General features: G+C 48.4%; 1 protein-coding gene across 3 annotated transcripts in view; it reads right to left on the bottom strand.

The window, feature by feature from the left end:
• The window catches only part of PTPRG (protein tyrosine phosphatase receptor type G), a 681,808-nt gene that overhangs the window by 72,305 nt on the left and 589,418 nt on the right, over positions 1–20,085 (bottom strand). For 2 of the 3 annotated variants that reach the window (XM_054595580.1, XM_054595582.1), the window contains exons 12-13: positions 17,718–18,498; positions 4,470–4,602 (exon numbers count right to left, since the gene is read on the bottom strand). In XM_054595580.1, coding sequence (XP_054451555.1) covers positions 4,470–4,602; positions 17,718–18,498 — 914 coding nt within the window. The remainder of the gene's footprint in view (positions 1–4,469; positions 4,603–17,717; positions 18,499–20,085) is intronic. The other variant, XM_054595581.1, reaches the window with a different exon arrangement.

Raw genomic sequence — 20,085 nt, 5'->3', positions numbered from 1 at the left:
AAAACACTCTCCTTGCCCTATTATGTTATATTTCCTCCTCTGGCTCTGCCACTGAACTGCAAGGGCCCTGAGGGAAAGAACCTCAGTCCTGAGTCACCAGGCCCGGCACAGTGCTGGCAGGTGCTCCATAAGCACCGCATGAATAGCATAAAGCTGCAGCGGGTTTGATGCCCACGCAATAGTAGCAACAGCTTTATAATTTTATACAACTCAACACTTCAAAACTGCGGTCTGCACTTTCTTACCCTGCAGTTAGGATGGCATTGAAAATGGCCCTGGTTTTTCTAGTCCATAGCATGAGTCAATCCTCAAAGACACAATCTTTAAACTAACGGGGACGTTAAAAGAAACTCCCTTTCCACTGGGATGGGGGAGTGTAAATCCAACACAGGCCAGGGGCACGCGCTGGGACTTACGCCCAGCCAGAGGGCCACCTGCATGACAGACCACACAGAGAGCAGAACCCAGATCAAGTGAGGAAATGGAGACAGAACGAGAGTCCTGCTGTCCTTGTTCTACCTTCTGAGTCCAGCTGGGCCTGAGGCTCCTGAATGTTTCAATTCTATGAATTACAATTTTTCTTCTTCTTGTGTTTAAGGTAGTTTGATATATTGGGCTGGCCAAGAAGTCCGTTTAAGTTTTTTTCCGTAAAATAAAAGACAAATTTTTCATTTTCACCAATAACTTTATTGATTTGGGTATTTTGAGGATGCCGGCTATGTCCCCTGTGGTATAACGCTGACTGTTCTCAATGTCTCAATTTGATCGTCATGAATTTCAACTGGTCTACTGAACCGTGGAGCACCGTTCAGCAAGACGTCTCCAGCACAAAACTTTGCAAGCCACTTTTCACATGTTTGATCAGTCACAGCACCTTTTCCATACATTGCACAAATCTTTCTTTATGTTTCAGTTGAGTTTTTATCTTTCTTGAAATAATAAAGAATAATATGCTGAGAATGTTATTTATTTTCTCCCATCTTCAATGTTAAAATGGCTACAAAAAATTCACCAATTTGCTAAGTTTTTTTTAAATGCATGCTGATATGACAGCCATCAAAATGCAATCTAACAAAATTGTCTTGAATGAAGTTAAAGACAACTAAGTGCTACTAGAACCATCTCATGGAAAACAAACCAAACCAACTTTTTGGCCAACCCAATAGATGTTTGTTAACTGCAACAGAAATGGTTCTGACCAACACTGGGGATGAAAATTCTGTTCACTGCTCAGCCCAGTTGGTGTTCAACAAATGTTAATTTACTTTCCCTTCGCTGGTCAAAGGAAGCAGGTAAATCTGACTGTAAGACACTGGCACATGGCCCTATAATCCTCACTCCATCTCACACAATTACCATCAATCACACTCAGCCTTCATGCTCAGCCTTCAGAGTATGTAGGTGTGAGGCCTACATCCTGATGCTTAATTACATAAACTTTGTGTCCTTGAGTGAGGACGTCCAGTGTTCAAAACCAGGTCCACCACTTCCTGCAGGACCCTGGGCAAGTCACTTGACCTCCATGAGCTTCTGGTCTCCTAAGTTTTACATGGGGAGAGCAATAGTCCTACCATACATATCTGTTGTAAGAATAACACGAGATGCTGCCACCCAAGTGCTTGGCTCAGTGCCTGGTACTACACAAGAACTGGGTAGACATTCAAAGCACTAACAGTGTCGTATAATGGAAGCCTAGTGGAGAAACAGAATTCAGAGACATCTGGTTTCATTTTCTACTATTGCATGAACCCATGAAATTGCAGTGTTACCAACTCTAAGTGAACACACTCAGAAACCAGAACACTAGCTGCAAATGGTCAGTCCCTGGTTGTAGAAACTGCCACCACAGCGAGCTGGTTTCAGTCCCTGGTGCCAGGTCTGCCAACCAAGGAAACAATCTAGAAGGTTCTGATCTGCCTCAGGGCTCTACTTATGTTAGGTCTGTTCACCAGCCACCCACTCTCACTGAGCCTCAAATGGCCACAATATGCGCCATCGTCCTCACTTCAAAGCCGCATCACCACAGGGAAGCACACGTGTCTTCTGCAGTTACCCACTTTCTGTGTGAGCTCCCAATGCTTCCTTCTTTCACATTAATGAAAAGAAAAAAAGTTGGATGGAAAAAAGGTTCTTGTCCCCTCTAGGCTGTTCTCCTCCATGCGAACGCCAATTCAGTTTTGCTTTCCTTGCTACGTAGGAATTTTCTCCTTCTCACTCACTTTGTGCTCTGGCACTAGGAGTTTGATAAAAGCTCACTGGCTGAGTCTATTGGATGATGTTTACAGCTCTGGTTATTTTAAATCACATATACTTATGTATACGTATAAAACAAAATATAAACAGTTGTCATTTTCTAATGAGGAAATACATCTTGAATGGAAAGATCCTAAGCTCTCTTTAGCACATTTCACAGCCCCTTCCTAAAAGCAGCTTGCAGTGAACTTGCAGTATCCTCAGCCACAGAGATCCGTTTTGGGGTGGGCAGAGGACCAAGGTGGCCAATCAGAAATAATCCTGAGGTTTCTGCCAGAACTGCTTGGAATATGAACTTTGTAATATTTAGGCTGCTAAGCTAGGATCACCCAGCCAGGGGCAGCTGTGGGCCCCTCTGCTTCTGCGTGGGGAGCCTGAGGCTGAAGCTACACAGCACTGAGCAGAGCCAAGAGCAGTGACAAGATATGCTCATGTAGACCTTTCATTACTTCCACGGGCTTACTTAAACTCACACTAGCAGCCTCCAATTTAACAATGGGCTCCAAATACTTGTTTGCAAACCACTTTGTTCTGGGGAAGGGATAACATAGAGGTGACTCTAGTGCTCCTAGGCTCACTCCAAAACACGATGTAATTCACAATCTGACTGTTCTGTAGCATTAACAGTGCTACAGTTCCTGTTAGATGCCTAGGGAATCCTGAGATGACTCCGTCCTATTCTCTTGTTCTATCCAGTTGAGAGCAGACCTGAGGAGGCAAGATCAATCCGTCAGCAGCTTCTGCTGATCTTCAATCAATTTCCATCACCTGTACTGCTACCCTCATCTAAGCCTCCATCGCTTCCTCCTTGGACTAATTTACCAGTCTCCCAGCTTGTCTCTCCACTGCTGCCCTGGTTCCAACTCAGTCTCTTTGCAACACAGCAGCCATGTAATACTAGAATCAGATCACAACACTCTCATGTACCAAACCATACTTATCCTAAGAGTAAATGGCAATGTGTTTGCAGTGGCCCACAAGGCTACACATGACCTGACTCCCCTCTGTCCCATTTCTTCCTGACACCCTCTCCTACCACTCTCCCCATTCTCATATGCTCCAGCCACATGATTTCCTTGCTATTCCTAGAACAGGCCAGGATCGCTCCTGCCTCAGGGCTTTTGCACATGCTGTTTTCATTGTTTGCAATGCGCATTTGACTCTCTCCCTCCTTTAGGTCTCTGCTCAAATACTGCTTGCCAGTTAGGCCTTCCTTACTACTCTGAACACTCGTGGCTATGCCCCAGCATGCCCTTCCCTTTCCAGATTTTGTTTTCTCCATTACCCTCAATATCATCTTAGGTGTTACACATTTTACTTACTAGCTTTGTTTATTGCCTGTCTCCCTCACTAAAATGTAAGCCCCATGAGAGCGGGGATTTTGTCTAATTTGCTCTTTTATATCACCTAGAAGAGTGTTGGGCACACAGCAGGGGCTCAAAATGGACTGAATGAACAGAAAGAAGGGAGGGATGGAAATATGACATCTGTTCAGCACTGATGAAGCTTGTTAGATAAAGGGCAGAAGCCTACATTCATCTGAGAGCTGCAAGCAGCCAAACCAACCAAGTGGGCCACCTGCCTCACTCAGCTGAACTGGCTGAGAGGGTAGTTGAGAAAACACAGAATTTCAAGTGTTTCCCGGGAAGCTGCCAGCAGGCTTCTCCTGGGAAGCAGTGAGAATCAGCTCAGGACAACGGTGATATAAGGATGGCTTAATGTCAGCCATTTTTATCTTACATATATCAAATGCTACATAATATGCTAAATGTGTTCCTATCAATCAATTTGCAACAAGGTATAAAATAATTAAGGTAAAGAGGAGTTCTTATGTGGCTATAACAAAGTGAAGCATAGTCTCAGAGAAACTAAGTTTAGACACTAAAGCTCAAAGCAGAAGTGGGATTTGCATCCGGCAAGTAGCAGGGCTGAGATTTGAACCTGGGTCTCCCTGGCTCCTGCGCATAAGACTCTTTGACACTAAATCCCAGAAGGTTTTCATAGATGCCTTGATCTCAATAGTGGTTCTACCCACAGGCTTCTTCCAGATACAAGCAAATGTCCCAGGTGTTGACACTAGAGACACTTCTGCTGCCTTACCTTTCACAATAAAGGGGCCACAGGCTTCTGCTACCGTCAGCACCCCTCAGGGCATTATGCTTCTAGCAGAACACCCTCCCCCACGCCCCCACATAGGTGCTGCCTGACTTACTCACCTCCAGTAAACTAGCACAGCGATGAGAAGGATGAGGCACACGAAGGTCAAGGCTGATACCACAATCAGAGGGATGATCCACTCCATCCTCCCTGGAGAAGGGCGGCCTATCATCCCAGAGGTGTTCTTTTCTGCTGCAAAGAGAAACCATGGCAGTTAGAGGGCAGAGGCCGGCAGAGACCGGGAGCCAGTGTGACCCAGACTTCTGCTCCAGTCTGGGTGTCTACAGACAGCTGGGCTCCCACTCCGACTGTCCAGTGGATGACAGGGGGCAATCTGCAGCCCACACCATTTCCTCCTGAGTCCCAGCCCAAACAGGGCCTTTTGTGCAGGCTGCACTCGGCACCTCCAATGGGAGGGACTTGCAGGAAGAGTTCAAGATGTTTTTTAAAGAGAGCTGTGCAGCAGACAGACGTCCAGCCTCACTGCAGGAACATCACTGAGCCGGAGCCGCCCCTGGACACAGGGAGGAAACGCACTCAGCCTGAAGCAGCGGCACACTAGCTCTGGAAAGGGCAGCCCCCCCCCCCCCCCCCGCCGGTGGACTTGTGAGTACCTGGGCAGGAGAGATGGCATGGTGGGTTTTGCTGTTAATCAGATCTGAAGACAACGGTTATGTTTATTCTTCGTGAGCTTAGCAGCCACTACCCTTCCCCTGGTAACTGCACCCCAGTTCTGCTTTGGGGAACTGCCTCTCCCTGACATAGTCATGGTGAAGCAATCACCCAAACACGGGGATTCCCAGTGTCCCGGCTGAGGACAGCCGCCCAGCCCAGCAGGAGCACCCACATGGCGGCCCATCAGTTCTCAGCACCCAGATCCCTGGAGAGCCTGTTTCTCTCCAAATCTGGTTCTACAGCGTTTCCTTTGATTTAATTATCCCCCACCTCCACCCTCCTAAAACCTCTAAGACGACCAAAGACAGGAAGCCACGCCTCACTCTGCCTGCAGCCCCCGCCTCCCCAAAGCCCACATCGGTCTAGAAACAGCAGTCAGTGGAGGGGTTGACGGCGAGGCTGAGAACCGGCTCAGGATCCTCTCAGGCCCACTGCTACCTCTTATCCGAGCAGCTTCTCCCTCTGTGTCTCAGGCCTCAGAGCCTGGGGGCAGACCCTGATCTCCCTCTCTCCTCACGTAGGGTAGATGCCTAGAAATCTCCAAGTGGCCCAACCAGAGCTCGGGTGTGGTACGGGGCTGGGAAGAGCAAATGTGGGCAGAGGCGATCATGGGAGGCAGGTGGCAAGAAAGCAAAGGTCAACTGTGACAGGAGGAGAAGCCCCTTCAAAAATCCAAAGCTGGAAGCAGGCTGACGTGGGCTCCGCGAGATCCCTCGTGCTCTGCAAAAATGAGGCCAGCGTTCAGCCAGCACGAGTCCCTCTGCAGGATGGACTAAAGGAGGGGCTGGCTAATCAGGCTGAGTTTCCAAGTGAGAGAAGGTGGACTGAGCAGGAAAGAAGTGGCCTTGGGAGTAGATTTTAAAGAGGCAAGGCTCCCAAGTAATGTGTTACAGTGCGTTTCACTGGGTTTCCTCAAACGCTGCTGGTGTTGATTACCTTCTTTGATCCATGCAGGGCCCCATGAACCAAGCAGGGCCAGATATATGCCAGGCTCACAGGTAAGAAGACAGAAGGAGGCAGGTGAGGCACACTCTGACTAAAAACAAGAGAGCACTACATGGTTTATAAAGTGCCTTCCTCACAGTGACAGCCAATTTGTTAGATAGCTACTGGCATACCTGGGACATATGATGGGTTTGGTCCAGCCCACCAAAATAAAGGAAGTATCACAATAAAACGAGTCATAATCTTTCTGCTGGTGGAGGGTCTTGTCTTCAGTTTGTAAAAAAAGTAACATCTGTGAAGTGCAATAAAGCAAGTCACCCCAAATGAGGTCTGCCCTGTATTTGCCAAGCCCTATTGTGTGCCAGGCATGGTACAGGGGCTGGGGATGCACCAGAATGACTCTATGGAGAGGCGGGGGATGGGGCAGGAATGATTTAAAGGGGCAGAGGCACTCAAAAGAACAAATAATTAGGAGGAAATGAACGTGACGCCACGACAGGCATAAAGGGAATGGGAAAAGGCTGTGCAGGGATTCCGGAGGGGCTCCCTGACATCAGGGCGAGACCTGGAGGATGAAGGGGCACAAGCCAGGTGGCGTTCTGAGCAGAGAGCACTAAAGCAGCAGGAGTGTGAGAATGAGGAGGTGGGGGGAACAAACTGGAGAGTCAGAGGCCACCTCAGCTGGGGGGTTGTTGCTGGATAAGAACAGGCTTTAGTCCCAAGGACAATGGAAGTTACTGCAGGGATGCACACCCAGGCAGACAAGGTAAGACATGTATTCTCTCCCTCGATGTAAAGCTTTAATAGCAAAGCTCTGGGGACCAGCCAGAGCCATCAGTTGCAAATGAGAATAATTTTGCAGGGCTCCAGCAGGGGGCAGCCCAGCCAGGCAAGTATCTCAAAGACCTGGAGGTCCTGCTAACAGAAAGTAGGGCAAAGGGTTGCCATTAAATGCCACACATCCAATGAACTCAGAACCCACCCTGTCAGGCCCTTGCGTCACACTGTCTTATTTCCCACCTCCTTACAGAAACTGATGTCTTCTGGGGCTACTGCTGAGTAGACAGGTAGGGGAGGAGGCAGAATGCAAACTCCGCATCCTACTCATCTTACCACTGAAAAGGACTCTTGGCCAAAATAGTCCCTTTATACTGGTCTCTCCACAGTCACTTGAAACAGCAGCTCCAGGAAATCTGTCACCCTAAAACCAGTCAACAGTGGCCGCTCCAGAATTTCTGGGCCTTGGAGGGTCTTTAGGAGCGATGGTCTGGTTGGGAGGGTGTGTGGCACATTACAGTGTCCCTGAAACCCTGTCCATTGGCGATTATGTCTGTCCCTCCCCCTCCCCCGCTTCCACAAAGCTGAGGGTGAAAGTCGTCAACAGATTCTCAGAGAGTTCCCGCAGGTAAGACTGTGAACCACCAATGTGTACTCGTCATTGTCAGAGGACAGAATGAAGGTCTGCAGAGGCTAAGGGGCTGGATGTGTCGGCACCAACGTGCAGTGTGAGCGAGAGACCTAAGGAAGTTATTCTGACAGCAGTTCGCTCTCGACCTTGACTAACTGCAGGCAGATGGCCTTGCCCAGGTCTTTCACATAAAGGCCAGGCAAAGATGTGAATGCTACTGGATTTCCATGTGGGGAATGAAAAAGTCGATTTCATTTTCAAATTCATGTCTTCATGGCACCTGTAACCTAAGTGTCATTCAGTCCCCCGGCTCCTGCCACTCTCCCGAGGAATACCACCGCCCCCAGGGACAGCAAGGCCGCTCTTCGTTGAGTGGGGCCTTCCACCCGCCCTGTCCTCTCCTGGCGCTCCCACCACTGCGCTCCAGCCACACCAGCCAACCAGCGACCACCTGGGCCACAGTTCTGCCACTCTGCCTTTGTCTGCGCACATCCCATTGCCAGGAATGCATTCTCTTCCCTCCCCCAGAAGCTCCTACTGATTCTTCCATCTGGTTCGGGTGCTGCCTTCTCTGTGAGGCCTCCCCAGCCCTGGTCTGTGTTATCTCTGGAGGGCAGAGGGAAGATCACAGGTTCAAATCTTGGTCCTGTCACTTTCTGTGTGACCTTTAGCCAAAACGTTCAATCAGTCTGGGCCTGGAGATCTTCATCCATAACATGGGAAAAAAGAACCTACTTTGCAGGCATGTGGGAAAATGCAATGGGAGGAGACTGCTCAGAACTGAGCCTGGCACTGAGGCACTGCTCTGTGAACGCTGTCACTGTTGTCGTCCTCCTGCGTTTCTCTTACTGCACACACTGCACTCAGCTGTCATTGCTCTTTTATTACTAAGGTCCCCAAACATGGGACTGACTTCCATCTGTATAGGGAGTGCTCTCTCTCGTACTCGCTGTGTAACTCCAGGCAAGTTACTTAACCTCTCTGTGCTTCAGGGTCCTCATCTGTAAGTGGACATTGTCACAAGGCCGACCACGTTGTAGGGCTGTGGGCATTCAATGAGTGAGTACATATAAAACACTCAGAAGGCCGCCTGGCACTCCTAAGACCCTGGTCACTGTTGCTCCTGGTGGTGACCGTCATCCCCTCACCGCACACAATACCCCTAATTATCGCCGTCACTACCCTCTCCATCAACAGCCTAGCACAGCACCAGGGCGCACGCGGCCATCACACAGAACCTCAGACACGCTGGGCGCGAACACCGGGGGCTGCAGGGGAGACGTCTGGCCCGGGGCCAGAATCTCAAAGTCTGCCCGGAGGTACCAGCGCACCCCACTCTTGCCTCCTACAGAAGAAACGCTTGTCCTGCTGTCCGACTCAATCTGTGGCCCAGCAGGCCCTCAAAGAAGAAAGTGCGATAAAACAGTGAACTACGAGAAACTACTAGGAACATACAATGTGCCGCCTGGGATGGGTATACAATCTTTCTCTTTCCTCCTGTACCTTTAGTCCTGACAATCTTCCTCGTGCCAAGGTCCCCAGAGACCAGAGCATCCCCCAAACTTCTCAGGGCTACCAACACCCTGCACCCCAGAGTCAGGCAGACCCGACTACAAATTCTGGCTCAGGCCTTTCTAGTTGTGTGACTTCAGGCAAGTGACTGCCTGTCTCTGAGACTCTGGTCTCTCCTGTACCAAGAGAGCAGAAGATAAGCTCATCCCTCAGAGGACTTTTACAACGGTTAAGTGAGATGATCCATGGGAAGCAGACTGTGTAGATTACGGCTACATAATTTACAGGGCCAGATGCAAAATGAAATCACAGGGCCTCTTGTTCACAAATTACTAAAGAGTTTCAAGATGGTGACAGCAGAACAGGAAAGCAAGTGCCGGGCCTCCTGACACAGAGCTCCGAGTGACTGCACAGGTCGTATCTGCAGAAGCCACCCTACCCTGACCTGACACAGTGGGGCGACCGGAGAATGTTCATTCTTCTCTTCCTTTCAATGGGAGCAAGCAGCAGCACTGACAGTGGGATAAAATTAGACGCTCCCAACTGTTAGGAGCAGCTTGCTTTTATTCCTAGCTGCTCATGTAACCCAGCTGCCCCTGAATGGTCCAGCAGCACTTGGCTGCCCAGTCACTGGAAAGGTCTACTGCTCCCTGGGATGCCCAAATCTTGACTCCTGGAGGAGTGAATGCAACTTCTCATCTCCACCTTCGATTTATCCAGGTGGCTCGGTCTCCCAGCAGGAGTAGCCCTTCCATTCCTGCCTGCTATGGGCTGTGTACACTGGCAGCCCCCAGATGTGTCTGGCTTGGCACCCCTCCCCCTGTAATTATTAAATTGTGAGTGGGCTGCCAGCATTTAATAAACAATAGAGTTCACATAAAAATCAGCAGTGGAATCATCTACTGGAAATGTTACGGTTGCCAACACAGGCCAGAGTTCGCATGAGGAAAATGTGAGCTGGGCCCAAGCAGCACCTCCACAGGGCACGTGCCACCAGCCCGCCTCAGCGCGCACTGCTCCCCAGTGTCACGCCCCAGACCCGCTTTCCCCACCCTGACTCCTGCTGCCAGCTCCCTCCCCGCTGTCTGACTGCAGGTTGCAGGATGGCGCTCAGACCGGGAATCAGCAGACCACAAACTTGGGTCTTTTAAGCAGGCCTCATAATCCAAAACAAAAACCATCATTTCATCAACTGCTGACCTGGATCCTGAAATCACGAACCTGGCTCAAGAGAAGAGGCTGTTTCTGTAAAAGGAAGCTTTCCTAATCCATTATTTCTTTTCAAAGAGATTTCATTTTTCAACCAATCAGAAACTAACTACGCTGTTGCTCCATGGATATGACACGGACCATTCCCCTCAGTGAACCTGCACAGTTTCCATACTCTTTCCAGAGCTGCACCTCGATGGCCTGTGTGAGAGGATGGAATGAGAGGGGTAACAGTATCCACCCCCGCAGCCCTCACGGAGGTGAGGTGCAGATGAAGGGCTTGCGAGGTGGGCCGGACGACCGGAGGCCAGATGGGGCCAGGACTCAAGAGAAAAAGCCTGTGTCAGAAACATCTTCCAAATGCAACTTGGAGAAAGATGCCATCTAACCCTTGGCGAGCATTTGCAGGACGGGGATAAGGGTTAATGACCACCCTCCTTGACAGACACACAGCTTTCCTCCATGCAGGTTTTATTTCGGAATCCAGCAGAATCTGAGTAAAGTGCCTCCATTCTGCCTTTAAAAAAAAAATTTAAAAAAAGAAAAAACAGTTTTCAGTGGCATATGTCATCACTGAATTAATGCTGTTTGCCTTTTACTGGCTTGGCTCTCATCCCAGTAGAAGCAAATAAAAACGGAGTACAATGTACTATAAATGCTACAGGCAGTGATGCATCAGATGGACCCATCTGAAACGCTTCCCACCCACAGTAAGGGCGCAACTTCCGCTTCAGGACGACACCCCCTCTGTTGTCAAGACTAAGCGGGCTTGGAGTCCATGGGCCACTGTCTATCTGGAGAGGGGAAAGCAGGATCCTTCCATTTTTCAAGAAGGATCATCACAGAGCCAAGCTGCACACACAACTCCACAGCCTGGTTTGATTGTGGGCAACTTGACTGTATTTGTTCTGAGTAAAAACCACCCACATCCGTGAACTAAGGCAGCTGCCGTTAAAAAAAAAAACTGTAGTAAAAAACACATAATTTACCACTTTAACCATTTCTAAGAGTAGAGTTTAGTAGTGTTAAGTATATTCACACTGTTGTGTAAGCAATCTCCAGAGTCTGTTTTAATCTGCAAAACTGAAAGTCTGTCCCCATTAAAGATGACCATGTCCCTCCTCCCCACTGCCCCTGGCACACACCACTCTACTTTCTGTCTCTGTGACTTTGACTGCTCCAGGCCCCTCGTGTGAGTGGAATCATAGATTTTTGTCTTTTTGTGACTGGCTTATTTCACTTAATGTAATTTCCTGAGGGTTCATCCACATTGTGTATGTGCAAGAATTTTTTTTTTAAGGCTGAATAATATTTTACTCTATGTATATACATTTTGTGTGTCCATTCATGCTGCTATGAACATGAGTGTACATATATCTCTTCAAGACCTTGTTTTCAATTCTTTTGGGTATATATTCAGAAGTGAGAGGCTTGGATCATATGGTGCTTCTATTTTTAATTTTCTGAGGACCCACCATAGTGCTTTCCATAGTGACTGCACCATTCTACATTCCAACCAACAGTGTACAAGTGTTTCAATTTTTCTACATCCTCTCCAACACTTGTTATTTTGATTTACTTTTTCTTTTTCTTTTTTTTTTTTGGATGGTAGCCTCCCCTAACAGGTATGAAGTGAAAAGGTGGCTGCTTCTATGCAGGGCCATGAAATTTGTCTCTATTATTCTTAAGCCCTGACATTAGCTTAACCAGTGTTGCAGAATCATGACCCTCAGTTATAAACACATATGCTTTCCTGCAATGGGATACTGGCTCCGTATTCCCACTATGTTGTCTGAGCTGGATCACAGCATCATGTGTTTCCATTTCCATCACCACTGGAGTTCTCGCAAATATGCACTCCTTACCATTTCGCACAGAGCCCACTTCACCAGACTCAAACAATCAAACCAGCCTATCATGTCTATTTCAATTAGATGTTAGAAAACTGAGAGTGTTTGGTAAATTCCCAGCCCCATAAGTAGGGCTGGTCCTGACCTACCAAACCACCACCACAGACACTGAAGCTCTGCTACCAGACAGAAGCTGTGTGCATACTGCCACACGTCAAACACACAGCCCCTTATACCTCGAGTTCCCACTTTGACCTCCCTGAAAACCTGCGAGGTCTCTGTGCATCGGATTTCTGACACAAAGAGAGCGATAATCTGTCCTAGTTCAAAGGTCAGTCAGCAGGGGACAGACACTTCCTTCCTCTGGGAGCAAACGAAGCCAAACTGGCACTTAGGAACTCCCAAGCCACTCCAAGCTGGTTCCTGTCACTCCCAAGAAGCCACAGCCAAGAGCAGGGGCAGTTATGTAGGAAACATCTACCGACAAAGGAAGCTGGCCAACAAAACCAGCCCTGCTGAAAGCTGCTTCAGGTAGTCATCGTACAAGTGTTTGCTGTGCTTCATTTTAAGCAGTTGGCTCCATCTCTCCACCTGCATACCCTCCAATGGAGTATCACATTCTTGAATTCTGTCTTATCTTCATGAACTTGTACCACTAGGTGTCCTAAATTAGCTATTATTTTTTTTCCTCAAGTTCTTTGAAAATAAAAGAAGTTAATTTCTGTTAATACTGTGAATCAGTTTTTCAACCACAGCACTAGTGACATTTTGGACCAGGCAATTGTGTGCTATGGGGACTGTCCTGTGCATTGTAGGGTGTAGCAGTCCCTTCCCCAGTCACCACAACCCAGAATGCTTCAGGATGTTGCCACATGTCCTGGGGGGAAAGGGGAAAAACTGTGTGGTTGAGAATCTCTGCCATCAATGAAAAACTGCTATCTTTCTTTAAAGCACATATTCAAATATTCACTTACTAACTAGTGTTTCATCGAAATTATCCTGTGTTGCCGGCTCAGGGAATAAGCCTCAAAGCATGGGGAAGGGAAGCATGGTGTCGGGCGAACTCCCCTGAACTGTGGAGTCAGGGCTGGTGTTTGAGCCCTGTGTTGCCCCACCTGTGTTGCCCCAGCTGTGTTGTTGCCCAGGGCACACACTTTATAACCTTCAGGATCTGTTCCTTTATTGGCCTAACAGCAGCAATGTCAGCAGAGCCCTCATGAGGGCGCTAAAGTATAACTGACATTGCAATTGGGCTTTTAACTGGCAACCCCGGCCCAAACAAATGTTGACTGGTGTTATTGTTTCTGTAATCAGGTTCTCCAGCGGGGTTCCTTAGAGCCTGAGAGCCCCCAGAGAGGAACTGACAGTTTGCCCAGAGGAGTGGAGAGGTGGCTGGGGCTCAGCACCCTGCACTCAGCTGAGAGGAGAGCAGCAGCCCCAGGGCTCAGACTAGCTCTGTCCAATCTTAGCTCCTGGGCCGGACAAAATCTTCCATGACTCCTGCACTGGTCCCTTCCTTTTAGCACTTGTCTCAGGGCTGATCCAGGAGGCTTTCAGGAAATGAGTGTTTACACTGCAGTTCTGAGCAGGGTTCAGTGAGGGGAAAAAGGTTCCCTCAATTTATGGAAACAGAAAAGGAGAACCCTAGCAGGAGGTGATGAGGTCGTACACTACGCCCACCCTGAAATGCTTTTTCTAGGGCATTCTGAATAGCACCCTAGTGCAAGAACACTTTCCCCCATCGAGTGGATTCCAGGGGCATATCCACCACATTCCAGCTGTGGCTCCTAAGGGAGGAACCATGTCGGATTTCCTTGCAACACACATCCCACCGAGGGCTTCACACAATAGGTGCTAACAAAATGCCTGCACAGACACCCCGTGACTGCACAGAGGCTTCGAATCTGTTCGATCAGCGACCGGGCCAGGGTGGCTGTAACAGTCAACGCTGTTGTACAGGCCAAGCACCAGTGGTCCCCACCTACCTGCTGGCACATGAGAAAAAAAAAAAATTATTTAAAAAATTTGAACTCACTTAAAAATTGTGAAATTCTGCACCAAGGTCTGGATTTCTGGCTCACTAGGCATTCGTGCTAACCACACTCAGGTGGAAATGAGTGAGGTGGCCTCTTTAGGAAGGACATGTGCTTTCTAGTTTGCCGTAGTCCTTACCACTCCCTGATGTTGAGCACCTGGTCCTCTTCTCTCACTGATATTACCTGTCTGATTTCTATAGGTGTCTGAGTTTACCATTTCTTCAACAGAAGGATTCTCCCTCCTCTCCTTCCCTGTGAATGAATACGGTAAAGCTACTACTCATAGGACTTGAAAAAATGTTATCAAGTGTATTTAAACAAGCCTCTTGGAGATGCTGATAAAATCTAGTCTGTAACTTTAAACATTAATGCTTTTTTCACAAATAGTAAACATTGACTGAAATAGTTGTTTTTACTTAATGTGAAAAAAATGTGGAAGAGATTTAGACAAAAGTACATGTACAGTCTTTCAGATAAGATGCAACTAAGATAAAAATTGATAGTGATCTCCTTTGAAAAATAAATACCAAGCTGCAGGAGGTAGATAAGGGAAAGGATGGAATGGACCTAAGTGAACTGAGTCCCTGGGGATTATGAACTGTTGGGGGCTTTCAGGGTTTTACCCTCACGTCACTCACATTCTTTACTGACGGATAGGCACAGACATTTCTGCTTACACTAGGGGTGGGCAAATGATGGTTTGTAGATCAAATCTGGCCCACTGTCTGTTTTTGGAAACAGTCTTATTGGAACTCAATAGCATCTGCTCACTTACATACTGCCTTTGGTTGCTTCTGGGCCACACGGCAGAGTTGAGTAGGAAAAACACAGACCTATGGTCCACACACCTGAAAATGTCACTGTCTGGCCCTTCGCAGAAACAGACTTCTGATCTCTGGCTCAATCACCGTGCCCACTCTCAAATCTGAATTGCCTAAAACTCTAAAGGAAGATCCCTTTTCACCTTGGGAGGAAGAGACCCGTCCCACTGAAATAAAGATGGTAAAGAAGAGTTTCTGATTTAGTGTTGGGGATGGAGCAGAGTTCTTGAAGGTCACTTTTAATGCCAGTTCATTGGGGACCATAGTCCTGTCATGCTCTTCAATATCCAGGGATGACTGCAAAAGAAAGACCTGCTGGGGCCTCTTCATTGTCGCCAAGTTGATTGTGTGGCCTTTGGACTGCTCCTCCTTTCTTGCCAGTGACATCAAGGGTGCTCAATTTATCCACACCCCCTTTTGTGCTGATGGCTACCGTTATCCCCACTTCCCACAGGACTCTGAGCAGAAACTGGCCTCAGAACCTTGAGTGCGTAAGGGGCAGAGCCCACTGGAGTGATCCGACTCCGAAAGCTAATCTGCCAAGACTGCTGATGGTTGCAGCCGGAGACCCACATGCCCCACCTCTGCAGGAGGGAGTCCCCAGCGTTCACCATCTGTTTCTTCTCCACTGTCTCTGGAATCTGGACTCGGACTCCTGCTGCCATGACTCATTCCACTTACCCGGAGCAGGCCCCTGCTCTGCTCCAGGCTCTCAATGTGCAAACACTCCTGACCTAAGTTTTCACGGGCATCTTTTTCAGGGACATGGGCAGAGCAGTGTTTCAGAGGAGCAGCCTGACAGCCCTGCCAGAGCCCTCGGTCCAGAGGGAACCACCAAGCTCGACAATCGATTGTAGGTCTATCTTGCGGAGAAACCACAATGGCCCAGGCCGCCATTGCCGCCACTCCCTCACTGGGATTCCCGTGCCCACTCTTCCTTGCTCGGCACCATTTCCACACAGAGGCCTGAGTGGTCTTTCAAAAAAGTTCATCAGGTGCCTGAGTCTCCTGCTGAAATCCACCACTGGTTTCCCATCAGCTGGAATCGAATCCTCAGCCTGGCCGACAAGCCCCTTCCCAGCCTGAGCTCTGCCTGTCCCTGAACTCATCCCATCCACCCTCCTGACTCTGGTCCACACACGCTGGCCTTCTGATGGCCCCGCGCTCGCTCCAAGTTAACGCACACCACGGGGTCTCCAGACGCGCTGTGCCTGCCGTGTGCTTACCTGGATCTCCGCAGGGCTAGCTAGCTCCTTCTCACCACCTGGGTCTCCGCAAATGTCACTCCATAACCACTTGAGGCTTCACTGTCACTTACCGCTCTGCAGTTATGCATTAGTTTATTGGAATATCCATTAGCTCCCCCACCAGCACATAAAACCCCAGAAGAACAGAGGCCTACTTTGATCTGTGTTCTATTCCCAATGCCTAGTTTGGTGCATGGTACACATGGGGTACTCCTCAAGTATTTTTTTTACTATCTTCGAACCTAAGAAAATCAACCTCTTCACAGCAATTGCTGGAGGGAACATCTCTGTTCATGCAGGAATGGCTTCAGTTTCCAAGTGGCCTGGTATCTCCTTCACCCAATTCCACAGCAGGTGGCTTTGCACCTTTACCTAAAACCAGGAAAAACTGAGCAACACCCACGGGAAGCCCACAATTCCAAAAACGAGTCTGTACCAGCTTCAAGGAGGCAAGTAATTCAAAACATGAAAATTTATTCTAAGTTGTATCTTAACATACGAGATCTCAGCTTTAGATGAATTTTAATGTTTACAAGTGCAAAAGCAAATAAATATTTACCAGTTGCTTTTTTTTTTTGCACTCTTATAACTCCACAACAGCTTAGATGCAAAAAATTGTTGTTAAACATCTTGTAGGCTGGCAAAAGGAAGAATTTCTTATTAAGAAAACCCCTGACAACAATAACAACCCCTGACGCTCAAGGTTTCCGTGCAGAGACTATTAGGATGGTTCATTAACATCTGAGTGTATGACAGAGCCAAAGTGCCGCCGGCCAGGCTGATGGCGACCACATCCTCATGGAAGAGGCCTGACCAGCCTTGCCCTGCTCTCACCGTCCATACGCCGGACTCTGGGATGGAGAGCCAGGCTGGGATCGTGGGCTAATACCAGCTCTCTCTATGCTAGAGCCTCTCATCCTTTAGGTTTCCATGTAAATGTCACTTTCCCAGAGTGGCCTTCCTTAGGCCACCTCACTACTTTTTTTGACAGCACCCTGTTTATTTCCTTTATTACCATTTCACGTTCTCCAACTCTGGCTAGCCAGTTTTCTGGCTTGCCCACTGACTTTCTTGCTTGCTTTCTAACATGCACACTTCCTGACTTCCTGGCATGCGCTCTAGCAACTCACTAGCATGTCTGCCTTCTCCTTTCTACCCTGAGCTTCAAGGGAGGGGCAACGCTCAGCTGGGTTAGCACCCAGCCCAGTGCTGGCACCAAGCAGGCAGTCCGTACGTACAGCTGTTGAAGAAGTGCATAAGGTATTAAATCTTAATGAATACATTTAATTATTGATGTCTTATGCATTCATTCACTTCAATGAGTGGTAGAAATCCTTGGAGTTACTTTGAAGAAAGATTTTGCCAGGAAAAAATATCAAGGCAAGACTTAATCCAGCAACAGAAAGAAGGTAGGTTACTCTTACTGGAACACACACACACACACACACACACACACACACACCCGCCCCCCTTCTATACTAGGGACAGACACAAGTCCAGGAATATTAAGAATTTTTTGGATCTTCATACCCTACTCCAATTTCTTTTTAAAGGGCAAGACATTCACAGCAGCATGGAGCCTCAGATGAGAAGGAGCCACTTACCTGGATTAACAGTGATAAATTTGCTATCCTCAGAAAACCGGTCCCCTCGGGACACAGGCTTTTTAGATGGCATTTCAGGAACCTTGCGATCACTCCCCTCAAAATGTCCCTCTGTGACTGTGGGGGGCATTTGGGTGGAGCTGATCAAATCAGAGTCCAGGCCACGGTTCGCATCCCCTGTGTCACTGGGCCGGTCACTGGGGACGGCAGTGTGGTCTTGCTGGGGCCCAGGTATAGTCTGATGCCCCTTGTCCTGGGCAGTTCTACCGGGAGATGAAGGCACGGGGGTGGGCTCAGCCTGGCCCCGCCCCTGGGTGGTGTGGGTCACCCCACTCTTCTCCTTCTTCTCAGAGTCCTTCTCCCCCTCCTCCTCATGCTCCCGCTCCCCATCCTCACTCTCATTCTTCTCATCCTTTTCCCCTTCCTCGGTGCCTTCACTGTCCTTGCTTGGCGCTGCATCGCCATCTGGGCCGGGAGAGGCCACGGCCTCTGTGGTGGCCAGGACCGGCCTGACAGCCTGCTTGCTGGCTGCTGCCGCTGTTGGGAGGCGCGTGGGCCACACGGTGCTGGGGAAGGAGGAGATGCCGCCGCCGCCGAACCCGAGGCCGGCCAGGAGCGTGCTGGTGACCACCGAGGCCACTGTCGCTTGGCTGCCGCTGGAGGATGGGCCCATCCCAGTCGCCATGGAAACAAATGAGAAGGGGATGCCAGAGGACGTCCAGGTTGAAGACCCCGAGCTGATGGGGGCCATATCAGCTGAAGAGGCGGGAGACGCTGTGGGCTTGAAAGGTCCACACAGGTGGTTGGGGGAAGAGACGAAGGAAGAGAAAGCAGTGAAGTGTCAGCCATTAGACTGGGAAAGAGGTCTTGGATATGACCCTCCAAAGGTTCTGTGCAGTTTTTATTTTACTCATGGAGTTTCCCAAAGCATGGTGCCAAAGCTGACATTAGGTGATCATGGATGACCATCTCTGATTGTCATGGTTTTATAATTACTTGTAAGTAGTATAGCAAGCTCAGCTTTGATGATACTGCTCAGGAGGAGCTAAATGGCTACCCAGTAAGCAGCATTAAATTTGGCTGAAAGACACATACCAAATGAGTAGTCAACTGACATCAGATGGTCAACTGACCTTGGGTGGCACTGGACGAGGCAGGAGGCCTTAGATGTCACTGGTGCTGTGGACACTACCCAGCTCTTAGGTTCAGAAAGGCCCTCCAGGATCTGGTTCCACTGTCCCACAGGGAGAAAGTGGATGGGCAGAGGGAGAGTGTCCCTCCGCATCTGCGGTGGCAGGCTCAGGGGCGGGGCAGGAGCCACTCTGCCCTGCAAGCTCTGGGACTTGGTTTACAGCCCTGCATCCCTAGTTCCTGCACAGTACAGCTGCTGTACTTTTCAGTCTCTGCGTTTACCCAAGACAAATTCTCTGTCCATGTACATGACAACAATCACCGTTCCGTTTACAATGGCCAACAATATGCTGGGGCTTCCCATGCTACCCTGGATGATCATCATCCAGTTTTACAGATGAGGAAATTGAGGCACAGAGATGTCAAGCGGAAGAGGCAGGGCTTTCTGTGTCCAAACTTCAGCTTATTCTTCCCACTGTACTAAACGGGCTCAACTGTGGGACTGTACTCACATGTGGTATCTCAAAAGAACAATAAGCATTGCTCTGAGTTCTGTGTTTAATTTTAATTCTCATAACCTGGTGTTCAGAATCCAAAAATCCATCTGATCACTTACACAGCTCAAAACGATATATGCAGAACACCCTTGATTTCATAACTTTATCATGAAGTATTAGTTTGAAAACTTGATATTTTAAAGATAATCAAGTTAGCACATATTGAGCTCTGAGGTTGGTTAATGAAATGCCAAATGCCACGTAAGACGAGGTACTGGAATCAATGGAGTCAGACAGCTCGGCTGCGTCAGCATCCTGCGTCTACTCTCTGGGTGATGCTGGGCATGTTCCTGTAACTCACTGAGCCTCAGTTTCCTCAACCAAAATATGGGAATAAGTAACACTGATCTTGTGGGGTATTTTAAGGGTAAATCATATAATAAAATAATCTGTCTTTGAGAGCCAGGCAATATTTAGTAAATTTTAGGCTACTATTGTTATTACCAATAATGTAATATTATGATTATTAGTTGCACTAGAGATAGGAAAACTTAGATATTTAGTAAGGCTCCAGAAATTTGCAAATCCATGTATCTTTGGGCAAATGACAATTTCTGAATTTTAGCATGTGAATTTCAGCCAAGTGCTTGGAGCAAACCTTGCGTACTCCTATATCCTACAGATAATAAATAAAAACTGGACAATTTTTAACTGGCAAAAATTATACTGCATAACACTAC

Source organism: Pteronotus mesoamericanus, unplaced genomic scaffold, assembly GCF_021234165.1.
Source record: "Pteronotus mesoamericanus isolate MK-2021 breed Mesoamerican mustached bat unplaced genomic scaffold, CSHL_Meso_final scaffold_54, whole genome shotgun sequence".
Lineage (NCBI taxonomy): Eukaryota > Metazoa > Chordata > Mammalia > Chiroptera > Mormoopidae > Pteronotus > Pteronotus mesoamericanus.
Note: the sequence above shows the minus strand (reverse complement) of the source record. Positions and strands in the feature narration are given on the sequence as shown.